Genomic DNA, 12,827 nt, shown 5'->3' on the forward strand with positions numbered 1-12,827 from the left:
AGCACATGTACAACTGTACATATAGTAGTGCATGGCAACACACACTAGGGTGATTAGAGAGACTTTTCCTAATGAGTCCTGTCATCTACTACTAATACTGTATATATAAGATTTCTCACTCTGTTCTGGTGCCAATACCTTAAACATCAGCTTAAGAAGTCATGTATTGAGATAGTAATAATCAGACCAATCACAAGGTGTAACATACAATATCATTTAGCAATTGATGTGTCAAATACATCAGTGTAGTGTCTGTTATATCTCAAGGTGACTGTATACATGCAGTGCAATGTTCAAAGGGGGAAAAGAAGTTTCAACATTAACAAGGAATATTTGCAAAGGCACATGACCTCTCCAAGGCTGATCTTCCACCCTGTTTTTCAGACCAGAACACTCCCGCATGTTGATAGTCAAATCCATTGTAGATTATGTTTTCGTCTAGTGTGAGAATGACAACTAACTCCCCTATCTATCACTTATCTATTTTCATACTAATGAGATGTAGGGATAGATGGTAGATACAATAACTCTTAACACACATCTTTGAATCTGAGTGATGAAAATTAACATAGTCACATTTAAGAACTAACCTTGATTTTTTTATCATTTTTTTAACAATTGGCATGACATTAACAATAAGATAATTCTTCCTATATGCACGATGTTCACTAAGTAGTCCATGTTAGCGTTGTTGAAATTTACACATTTAAAATTTAAATTCTTGTTTCTGACACAAAGTTTTTCTGTTACATCTTTCTTTCACATAAAGTGAATTTAAATATGAATAAATAAATTCTCCCTCATTTTATTGTGTTGATATCCAGACATGATTTAACAAAATTTTGCAAGGCATTTTACCTCATTAAAATCCCCAAGACCTGTACATGTCAACACATTTAACAGTTAAATTCCTTGAGTGTATTCCTTGTTCCTCTGTTGGTAAGGTAGGAAAAGACTTTTGTTTGGCTGATGATGTTTTAAAGGTTTATCATTGCACATTACAGGATTGGAGGCTGATCGAATCATTGGCGGGGAAACTATGTTGGCTTCATCTGATGATAAATTTTCCAAGAGGTAAGATGTAATTTAGTTAGTTGTAAAAGGTGTGTGTGTGTGTGTGTGTGTGTGTGTGTGTGTGTGTGTGTGTGTGTGTGTGTGTGTGTGTGTGTGTGTGTGTGTATTCTTATACACAAGCTTATTTATGTACATGTATAATTGTCTGTGTGTGAGGTTGTACGTTTCGCTGAAAATCATGATCGTTAGACCGTACTAAACTTGACAAGTTACCATTCATGTTGTTATGGATACAGCATAGTTTTATTGAAATGTAAATGTTTGAGAACTTTAAAAAAGCAAAGAGAGAGAGAGAGAGAGAGAGAGAGAGAGAGAGAGAGAGAGAGAGAGAGAGAGAGAGAGAGAGAGAGAGAGAGAGAGAGAGAGAGAGAGAGAGAGAGAGAGAGAGATCCATCAGTTGTTTAATTTTTGATGTGCATGTATATTTTATGTAGAAAGGAGTGGTAAATGCAATAAAGGAAGCAAATATTTTATCCATTATTTTTGTATCAAGAGATGATTATCTTAGTATTGCATCAAATTTTATAACTGATAACCAAAAGGTGAAAGGTATTTATATGTTATGTAGAAGTTAATATATATGTTATTGAAAAATATATGGGAGTATATGTGGATGCTGGTGAAATGTTCCATGGTCTTTTATGGTTTGTTTGAATTTTGAATATCCAATTTCGAATGGATTTTTTGAGAGGTTCACACGAGATTCAGTTTTGTAATATTCTATCGTTTCATATGTCTGTATATTTGGGGGTTATTATTAACCTCTTTTACATGTGATTAAAGATATCTGGTGTTTTTAGCATCACTCAGATTAGGAATTGCTCTCTTGAAATTAAGGCTGATGATTGTATTTTTTCGGACTTATAAAACAAAATGGTAAATAGCTTTTATTTATGGAGTTATTAAAAGTTGTTTAACCACAAGCAAGTAAAAATTAGATGGAAAGAAATTTTATGACTCATTAACTTGAAACTTCTTTGGGGAGGGGGGGGAGGAAATGCAAACAATCATGGCTATTAATATACCTTTACTTATATATTGTCATGGATAATCTGATCTTATTTGAATATATGATGAAATTCTGAGTTACTTCCTCCTTGCAGAGTCTATAAGTCTGAATACCGCAAGAAGTTCCGTCCATTCTCGCAGTACCAATATGTGGATGGCAAATTCCATAAGGTGAAGGGCGATGAGCCGGCAGCTGCAGCAGGCGGCGACTCGGCAAACAACTGGTACAAGGAAGTCATCGAACTGCGCCGTCAAGCTGGCCAGTATAGGGTACGTTGATTATCAGAAAGTCCTGACATCATGATTTTTATACTTCATTATTATTTTTTTTTTTTTCTTTATTAATTAAAAAATCCCAAAGAGGGAGTATATTATTATTTTGCAGCTTATATGTGTGGGAGTATGTGTATGGCAGTGTAATTTCGAAAGCAAAATTCAGGCATATTAAATTACAAGGTGATTTTTAGGATAAGGAGTTATGTAAATGATGAAATTGCTCTGTCTTAGATATATGGGGATATTACGTGGGGTTCTTTGATGAAATGGAATACATTTAGTTAGCACTTGCTATGATATCAAAAGTGATAGTTTTGATATTATTGTTTTTTCTTTATTGTGATTATTATTATTATTATTGTTATTTTTGTTATTGTTATTATTATTTTATTATTATTATTATTATTATTATTATTATTATTATTATTATTATCATCATTATTGTTATAGTTATTGTTATTGTTACTTTTGTCATTATTATTATTGTTGTTGTTGTTGTTGTTGTTGTTGTTGTTGTTTTTTAATCATTATAAAGAGTATCATTATTATTATATTGTTATGAATAGTAATATTATTTTTCATTTTGATGACAATGGTGATCATCATTGTTGTTCTGGTTATTTTCATAGTTAATGTTATTTCTATTATTATTATTGTTATCATTATTATTATTATCATCATTGTAATTATTATTAACTTGATATTTTTTATAGTAAGATTATTATAATTATTTTTATCATTGTTATCACTGGAGTTATAATTTTGTTTGTTATTATTTTGATGATGAAGAATACATTGATTATTCTTATAGAAAGCTAAGATCATAATTGTTATGGATATGGGCACAAATTTGATACAGTTTAATAGGTGATAGTATATTAACCTGAAAACCTAGTGAAAGATTCTTAGTTATGTTTAACCAAATTTAGAAGTTATTATTGGTCATATGATAGGTTGTGTATCAAATATTATGTAAAGGTATGACAGAATGGTAATATCAGTAAATAACACTGATTTGTGTTAATTTTGTTTTAAGGTCTGATATTCAATAAGACTTTTTAAAAACTGCATGTTTTTTCTTAATCATTGTTCTGTTTTTGACCTTTTGAGATGATTTGTTTAGGATTCTGTTGCTCTTTTTTCTTGGTGGGAGTAAGGGGGTATTTTCTTTCAAAATTGTGAGATTGGAAAGAAAATTGAGAAAAAAATTCACTTCAGTTCAGTGAGATTTCTTATTGATTTTTTTTCTACCTTCCTTCCTTCTTTTTTTCTTTATTTTAGGACTAATCTATTTATATGGTTAATTGTTTGTTAAAGGACAAAGAATATACAACCTTTTGTGGATGGGTTATCAAAGGAAATGCTTTTATTTCAGTTCATTACTGGCTTAAAAAATTTTCAGCACACAGTTGGAAAGAACTCTTGGAAATTACTATATTCTGTTATTTCCAGTTGGTTGAAGTAAATGAATATATATATATATATATATATATATATATATATATATATATATATATATCCTTCAGTGTTTAGAAGACAATGTTTTCATTTGTTGGCTGAACAGAGAAGGGGAAAGGGGGGGTTAATGAATGAGTGTGCATTGAAAGAACAACAGTGAGAGCTGAAGAATTTAACTCGAAACTCTTAAATATTTACAGATACTCCTGAGGGAGTGCAATACAATGTCAATGCCTTATTGTGGCAGCCTTAAGTCAGGTTGAGTAAGGGACTCTTGGCATACTCTTCCAAAAAATGAATTCAGTTTTTCTTTCTCACAGTAAAAAGACTGAAAGTTGTCTGGTCACTTGGGAATAAACATAGGAGTTTAATAGATCAGCCCAAAGTTTGTTAGACAAGGTACCAGGATAACAATGTTATTGTTAAGAGTTATATGAAAATAGTCCCTCCATTGGATTTAGTTGCTCCTTTGATTGGAAGAATTTTTTCACTTTGCTGATCCCATGGTTTATATTTATTGAGTTTTTCTTAACTTTTCATTTGTACCTTGCTTGCCTCCAAGCTAGAAGGGTCAGAGATATGTTGCTTTGATGTTGTTGCATCTTTATTGAGTTTTTTAAACTGCAAAAGCTGTAACATATATGAGCTTTTAAAGAATTATCTCCTGGTTACTGAAGGATTATCTCTATCATTTCTAAGATTTATTGCACCTGCAGTAAATAAAAGGGTTGCATCGCAGATAGACCACATGGGCAGTATTACTGCCAGTCTCTTAGTGCCTTTTCACATGGCCTGACATGAGGCGGTCTCTTTGATTTAATCTTGTGAGGTGGCAGTTTTTATGCATTACTTGATCATTTAGCAGTTTTGTTTTGTAGCATATTGGTAGTTTCCATCATTATATTGACAGATTTTGTTGCTCTCCCTGAGTGATCCTGAAAGTGCTTTGCCTTTTTGTCAAAGTTACTTTTATTAGTTTTTTTTTTTTTCTGTGGTCTTTATTGTGATGTTTGGACCTACAGCCAAGTGGAATAATACAAAAAAAAAACTTGGGTAAAGATGCTGCTCTGTTGTAAAATTAAATCATGCTGTACTTATCTGTCAGTCAGATTAGTGAGACAAACAGTACTAGGTAGTGTCCCAGAATGGTGCCCCTTTTTTTGTCTTGTGCAAAGGCTATGCAACTCTGATAGTATTTCTCTGTTGGCAGCACAGCCTGTCATGGCAGAGGCTTAGGATTCCCCACCATGGAATCCAGCAAATAATGATTCATTACTGAGGGGCAGACAGAGCCCACACGTTCAGCCATTTCCTCAGACATCTGAAGTTCCCAAAGTTGGCAGTAGGCTGCGGGTATGTTGTGGTTTATTCCTCTCCTCCAGAAAATGTCCCAGAAGTTAAGATGATATATCTCTTTGATATTTCTCTTGTGACAGGCACCTTTGAGAAGGATAAAACAACATTAATGTTTCAGTAAACTTTGTGTACTTTGTTTCCTAGTTTTATTTTTTCTTTGTTTTGAGGGATTAGGAAAAGAGTATCTTTATTAGAAATATATAATTGTTTCAAGGAGAATGGAAGAGTGATCATGCCACTTTGCTTGCTTTTCTTTTCTTTCATGCAGAGAAGGCATATCTGATTCTTCATTTGTTTATTACTGCTGTGTGGATTTCTGCAGTGTTAAGTTGCTCTAAGCCGAGTCACAAGGAAAACCCTACAGCTTTAGTGCTGCAGCAGTGACTTACTTCAAGGCCTTTGACTGCCTTTACTGGGAGAAACTGTACACAGCATGTTGAAAGCTACATGAATATGCTTATATGTGTGCACAGCCAAGCATTACTGCCAAATCAGTTTTAGTTTCAGCTTCCTTGGCATCACTGAATAATTAAGCATTTGAATTTATTTGACATCCTTGTAAGACATACCATACACATATTGTTGTAAATGCCAGCAGTGTATTTGGATGTTCAAATTAAAACACAAGATGATAGTCATTTCCAGTTAGATATTTCCTGTTTAGGTATCTGAAATAAATGGGTGATTTTGTGAAATTTGAAAAGAAGACACTCTCTAATTTGTCTGTGTTTGAATACAGATATTTATTTTTTATTTTTACTATTCCTTTATTGCGGTTTTATTTCTGCAGGAAGTTAGGTAAACACATTAGAGGAACATAATAAACATTAAGGATGGTTATTGTACAGAATTATTTTTTATATTCATGGAAAATACATATTGTAGGATAGGCTTCATTTCTTCAAGAATTTGTGTGGTTGTTTCTTATAATAGTGTTACCAAGTATTATAATCATAAAGCTTTATTTGGATTATTTGCTTATTTATATATTGATTAGTTACATCATGAGATGAGACTAGTATTGCATGGTATATTATTCAGTACTGGGTTGGTACACAGAATGGTTATTTTAAGAATATGATTTTTGATAAATTGTCATTATTAAATTATATTAACATATAAAACCCAGATGATTTCTAAAACATTTGAAAAAAGTATGTTTGTGTGTGTGTGTGTGTTTGTGTGTTATTTGAGTGTAATGAAGGATCTTAGACCTCAGTACACACAATATATGCAGTTAATTCTGTAATATTCTTTCAATTTTTTTTTTATCTGCTCTCGTTTTTGATATACTGTAAGGCAATGCCAGGTGAATTAGAATGTAATATTACCCCCCCCCCCCCCTATTCTTATGTTATATAATTAATGCCATGTGACTGATTCCACTGTCTTTCCCCATCAGAAAATCCCCTTCTCATGGTTCATGATTAATCCTGTAGTGATAATTAAGCCAGTTGTTCTTCCTTGATTGCCTTGATTCCTTAAAGTTTACTTGTTAATCTTTTCCTTTTCTTCTTTCCCTTTTCCTTTTATTAAATTTTCATGAATGTTCTTAAAAACTTTTAAGATAAGATGCGCAAGACCAGAAACTTTTTTTCCATTAATTACTAAGGAGTAGATACATACATATACACACTTGTCTTATTTTCAATCATTGATGATCATAGAGATTAAATATTTGACTGCTGTTTCCATTTGTCATGAAATCACACTTTATTCAGATTTGGTTCTCAGATTTTACTCATGTGTGCTGGTGGTTTCTTGAATGATGAATGTAAAGTACCATAGCACCAAGTGTGTGCTTGTGTGAAATGATTTTGAGGTATAATTATTCACATATCTTTACACACCTGTATGTTGAATGAGCACAGGTATTATTAACATGCACACAATTATACACACTTTGAATTGCACTTATTCACCTTTAAAATTTGTCTACTAAGAGTGTTGTTTCATATTGCTGTTAATCATTGTTATTTCTTTCTTTTGTATGTGTGTGTAATGGTGTTAAGATCACTTGTTTTATAGAGATGAGAGAGAACTTCAGAAGGGAGGAGTTCAGGTGAGGATGAATAAGGATAGATACAAGAGTTTACTGCTGGTAATTAACATTGTCATTTTGTTGTTGTTGTTATCCACAAGACAGTAAACTCAATTAGCCTCATAAACTTTTCGGTCAAAAAAAAAAAAAAAAAAAAAAAATCATGATAAAGGTTAATTATGTGAGTGAGCTGCCTCCAAGTGCTTTCAGAGATGAAGTTTTTTGTGATTTATCTTTCTTTATGAGTCCATTTCAATGCTAAAGGAATGAATGAAGCTCATACAGGTTTTCACAGGCATATCTGCAATGATCACTAAGTTTCCGTAAAAGTTGAGGGGGCAGATAGATACATACTAGCACGGGCTTCTCATTCATGAAAGACCTAGAAAGGGAAAACTAGTCCTCCATCCCTGTGGAAAAAGCATGTCATTCACACAGAGAGAGAAAACAGGAACAACATTATTTTAAAGGGTTTGTTAGGTATGCCAGATCCCACTAGTCGAAAAGTGGGATGAGTACACTCCGCCTCGGCCTCAACCTTAGGCACTAGCATAACCTTGCCGCTCCCTCCTCTCTCCCCAGGCGAGACACGATATCGGTGACGTGTGGCGGACAGTCCAGGTGTGTGGATGAGATCCTGAAGGCTTGTGGCTGGTCCCCTTTTTCTATTTAAGAGTTGTCTCTCTTTCTTGGTTTTAATGTTTTGTTTTATTTTTCTTTTTTTCTTTTTTTTCTCCTCCCCCCTTTTTAGTTTAAGATTTGGGTTTTATTTGCTTATGTTAATGAAATTAGTAATTTTGATTTATTTCTTGTTTTCCTGATATTGGCATTTTTATTTTTTTAGTTTTTTCTCATTAACTAATGGTACTGGTGTTTTTACTGATGTATGTTTACGGACCAAACCTCCTCATGCAGTCAATGATTCATTTGAGATCCCTCATGTAACATTAGGAATGATACTTTTTTTTTCTTTTTTTATTCAATATGTATCAATTAACATCAAGTAAACCCATTATTCTTCTTTTACATTTTTTTTCTCTCACTTTCTTCCTTTCCTTCTTTCCTTTTATTTCCATTTTTTGGAGAGGGTTTTTAAAAAGTATATGTATTGACTGATTCTCTTGAGGTTTGCTCTGGTTTGCTTGTTACAATTCTAGTTTTTACTCCTATTTAGTCTATAATGGAACCTTGAAACATAAAATATATGCGACTATCATTCAGCCACAAGTACTGGATAGAACAGTCTTAAGGACCACCAGTGCACGATTGCATTGTCAAAGCTGATGTGAAAGTTAGAAGTATAAATGACTCCTTGTCAGTACTCAAGTAGGTTCCCTTCATAGCCAGATGAAATTGTGCATCAACTTTTAAAACAGTCTCACTCCGAGCATCAGAGGGAAGGGCTTGCGAATCCATTGCGTATCCCCCCTGGACAAGGCATTTTTTGGTTACGATACTAATTTTTCCTATCTTTTTTCATTAGAATGTATACCAGTTGCTTATACTTTATTGTGTTATTTTGTTCTGTTGGCTTTTCAAGTAAGCATCATTCATTCTCAATAAGTTTGTACAATTTTTTCAATAGATTCTATTGTCTCATCAAGGTTTGACAATGCATATCTGATGTTGTTATATTTAGTTGTTGGCATGGCAGACCTTTAGGACCCTATGAGAGTTAACTCACTGCATGTCAGCTTCTTTTTCATAGCTATTCCTTTTCAGTTTCGTTCTGCATATGTCTGGCTTCGGTTAGAAATTTGATTATTAGTAGCTGATCTATTGGATATGTATCAGAATCTATATATATATATTTAGTCTTAAATCTTAAAGAAGGTTCTCCATATTATTTGACAGAGAGATTAGTGAGATCTGTGTTTTGTGTACATTTACTGCCATATCCTTTGTATAAATTGCCCTAATTATTTTGATCCATGTTAATGATAACACTATCTGTTAAATGATGTTCATAATATATTTTGTAACTCCATATGTGTATCTTACAGATATGATTAACAAAGCCAAAAACATCCTGAATCATATTGTAGTACATTTTAAATATTCATACATGTAGAATTATTAAAGGAAATTTTAACTGTACATTGACACATTCTAATGTATTTTAGACATGCAAATATGTAAAAAATAATTAAATAAATAAACCCCAGATGTACTGGTTATTGTATATCAGTAGGAGAATAAAATAGTACCCCTGATTATTTTACAACAGGAAATACTAATATACAGTAATCATATTATTATTGATGTTGAAATGCAGATTAATTGAAGCACACACAATGCTTGGTTTCAAACATTTTTACTACTGAAATTTGCACTAAAGATATAGACATACATCTTTATTACCATATATGTGAGAGTTGGATTTTTATAATGTTAATATACATGTCAGTATTTAAAGGGATAATGTATGCAATTAAAGGACATGTGTGTACTCATATTTTCATATCCCTGCTTAAAGGTACACATTATGTATTAACATATACAAAAATCTTCATATTTTCATGATTTCATATATTATATTCCAAAGATGTCCTGACACAGAAACATATTTTTAAAAAGGATTTCCAAATGCAACAATTCATCACTCATCTTATATAAAAAGAAACTTACTTCTAAACATCACAAAATTAGAGGCAAAGAAAGGCAGATAATATTAATAAACATTTTTGAAAAGGTGAAGTAGTGAATCCTAATTTTGCTCATCTGCCCACAGCACCGTGGTTGGGGAGTGGAAACTGCTTCAGAGAGGTTAGCGGAGATATACAGTAAGCAAGCAGAATTATGGGAACAGGTATCTCGTAGGTCCTCCCTCCAGGCTCTCTCTCTAGCATCGGCTACACCCAGGTAAGTACTCCTTTCTGGTTCATTGCTTTTTCGCTTCTTCTTTGAGCTTGATGATTATAGAATTTTCAGTATCTTTTTGCAGTCTACTATAGCCAGATCCTTGTTAAGATTGGCCGTTTTGACTACTCTCTTACTTTCTGTTTTGTGTAAATTGTAGGCATTTGATTCTTGGAGATTTTTAAGCTTAGATTACTTATGGAGTGTTTTAGAATCAGTGGTAGGAAGAGAATTGGAAAACAGAGAATCTCAGAAGTAATTCTTTATGGCATTTTTGTTATCCTCTGAGGCCAAATATACAGTCTTTTTGTGACAGAAATCTCACTGTGTTTTGATGTCAGAAGTGTCCATCATTTTGTATGATGCATTATGAACTTCCAGCCTGTTAAATAAGGTAATGACACTGAACACACTTTAAGTTATCAGACACTTTTCACAAATTACACAAACTGCCTCTCCTTCATACTGTAAGTCCAATCCACATGCTGTCATATTTATGGGCAGCAGTCTGTTAAAGGTAATTCAGATCCAAAGCTATTTAAGAATGACCTCAAATACCTGTTATAGTTAAGTGGATTCATTGCCATATCAAAGGAAGGTCTTACTAAATTCTTCTCTTTCACTTTTTGTCTCCATCAGCCGGCCGATCAGTAAGGCAGAGAAGGAGATAGAGAACTCACGCAGGTCCTCCCCAATCAAACACGTGAGTACCTCTTCCCGAGAGCGCCCCAGCACAGCGCCTCCAAAGCCCAAGCCTGCCGCCGTGCATGTGAGTGTGATGGGCTACCGTGCTTTCCTTTCTACGTTTTTTCCTTTCTTTATATCTTTCTTTTCTCTCTCTATCTCTTTCTTTCCCTTTCCTTCCTATGTCCCTTATAAGAGCAGCATGAAGTCAGAGACATAAGTGGCCTAGTTTTAGATTAAGTGTTCCCAATTGCTGTTGGTGGCTTTTATGAACTTCTTACCAGTTTATCTTACATATTATGAGAAAATGAGAAATGTAACAAAATTATATATATAACTCGACAGATTATTTAATTTCATTTGTAACACTCATTTCACATTACAATGTGTATAAATAACACAATATATTTGTGAATACACTGTTTATAAATCACTCAATGTAAAAAAAAAAAACAAGACACACATTTTTTGCTAATGCATTACAATTGGCATTAAATAAATTACACCTTTATATGATAAGGTCATGTAGAACTATAGTATCGTCTACTAGCTTTAGAAATGTTAGTTTCAAAATGAGCAAGAATGCCTTAGCCAAATGAGCATCAGCACCAAGCAATTTAGGCTTTCTTTGTGACTGTTTTATTGGAAAGTGTGCTGGTACAAAAGCCAAAGAAACAGCTTACAAAATAGACATATAGATCAGAAACACTGAAGTTTTCAGTGCCATACAGTTGCTTTTAGAAAGGTCATATCACACCATATGACATATAGTGGTGTTAAATTTCAACATATTTTCCTGATCAGGTTAGAAGTAAAAACAACAAAGGAATGTTGATATGGTGAGATAGTTTGTCTGTATAGAAAATAGCACTGTGACCTTGCACTGAACCATTGCAGAGGATTGATCTTTGTATGCATATTCAAGTGTGCAATAGTTGTTATATGTCCTGTTCATATGTACCTATATTCATGCATTGTATTCTTTGTGGAAAACATACTTTCATGTGCTTGGAGTTATGGTCTACATTTACATATTGTGCCATGTTATATACTGAAACTCTGCTGTTTTGTTACTTGTTCTACAGCTATTTATTCTGCAGGCTGCAGTTCATGTGCTCCTTTGAATGAGACTATCAGAGTTTCTCATTGGAAAGTACAAGTTGGTCAGGGAGAATATTCATGTTCTTCATATACTTCAATGACCTTTGTGGTTTCCTTTTTATAAGATGGGCAAAAGGATATATATTACAAAAAAATATATATATATGTGTGTGATAAAAATAATCACACACAAAAATCAGTATTGAGCTATTGACTGATGTAAAATATGATTATTAAAGAGTATTAAGAAAACAAAAGATCAATTGAAAAATACAAAAATATAAAAGCATACACTCAAATAAGTGTCTCATAGTGTCTCATAGACTACTGGCATTTTGCTGCCATAGTGTCAAGTGATCCTTTTTGCCAATCTGTCAAATATTCATAATTTTATTTCCTGTACTGTAAGGAAGAAGATAAAATAAATGAAAACCAACCTTTATATGTAGAATGATATTTAGTATAGCAATTGAAAAAGTTTCACCTAGGATTTTTGTGTGACTTACTATTTTATGTGTGTGTGTGTGTGTGTGTGTATGTGTATGTATGTATGTATGTATGTATGTATGTATGTATGTATGTGTATATATATACACATATATACATATATATACATATATATACATATAGATACATATATATATACATATATATACACATACACATATATATATATATATATATATATATATATATACATATATATATGTATATATATATATATATATATATATACATATATATACATATATATATATATACATATGTATATATATACACACACACACATGCATACATATATGTATGTGTGTGTATATATATGTGTATATATATATATATATATATATATATATATATATATATATATATATATATACACACACACATATATACATACATACATACATACATACATACATACATACATACATACATACATACATACATACACATATATGTACACATACAT

General features: G+C 32.4%; 1 protein-coding gene across 24 annotated transcripts in view; it reads left to right on the top strand.

Annotated features, from left to right (window-relative positions):
• LOC125042989 (proteoglycan 4-like) overlaps window positions 1-12,827 on the top strand; it is a 649,815-nt gene that overhangs the window by 605,629 nt on the left and 31,359 nt on the right. For 20 of the 24 annotated variants that reach the window (XM_047638900.1, XM_047638876.1, XM_047638875.1 and 17 more), the window contains 5 exons: window positions 1,005-1,074; window positions 2,178-2,352; window positions 7,796-7,834; window positions 9,945-10,075; window positions 10,712-10,841. In XM_047638900.1, the coding sequence (XP_047494856.1) occupies window positions 1,005-1,074; window positions 2,178-2,352; window positions 7,796-7,834; window positions 9,945-10,075; window positions 10,712-10,841 (545 nt within the window). The remainder of the gene's footprint in view (window positions 1-1,004; window positions 1,075-2,177; window positions 2,353-7,795; window positions 7,835-9,944; window positions 10,076-10,711; window positions 10,842-12,827) is intronic. The other 4 variants (XM_047638878.1, XM_047638889.1, XM_047638895.1 and 1 more) reach the window with 2 other exon arrangements.

The sequence above is a fragment of the Penaeus chinensis genome, chromosome 33, assembly GCF_019202785.1.
Source record: "Penaeus chinensis breed Huanghai No. 1 chromosome 33, ASM1920278v2, whole genome shotgun sequence".
Classification (NCBI taxonomy): Eukaryota; Metazoa; Arthropoda; class Malacostraca; order Decapoda; family Penaeidae; genus Penaeus; species Penaeus chinensis.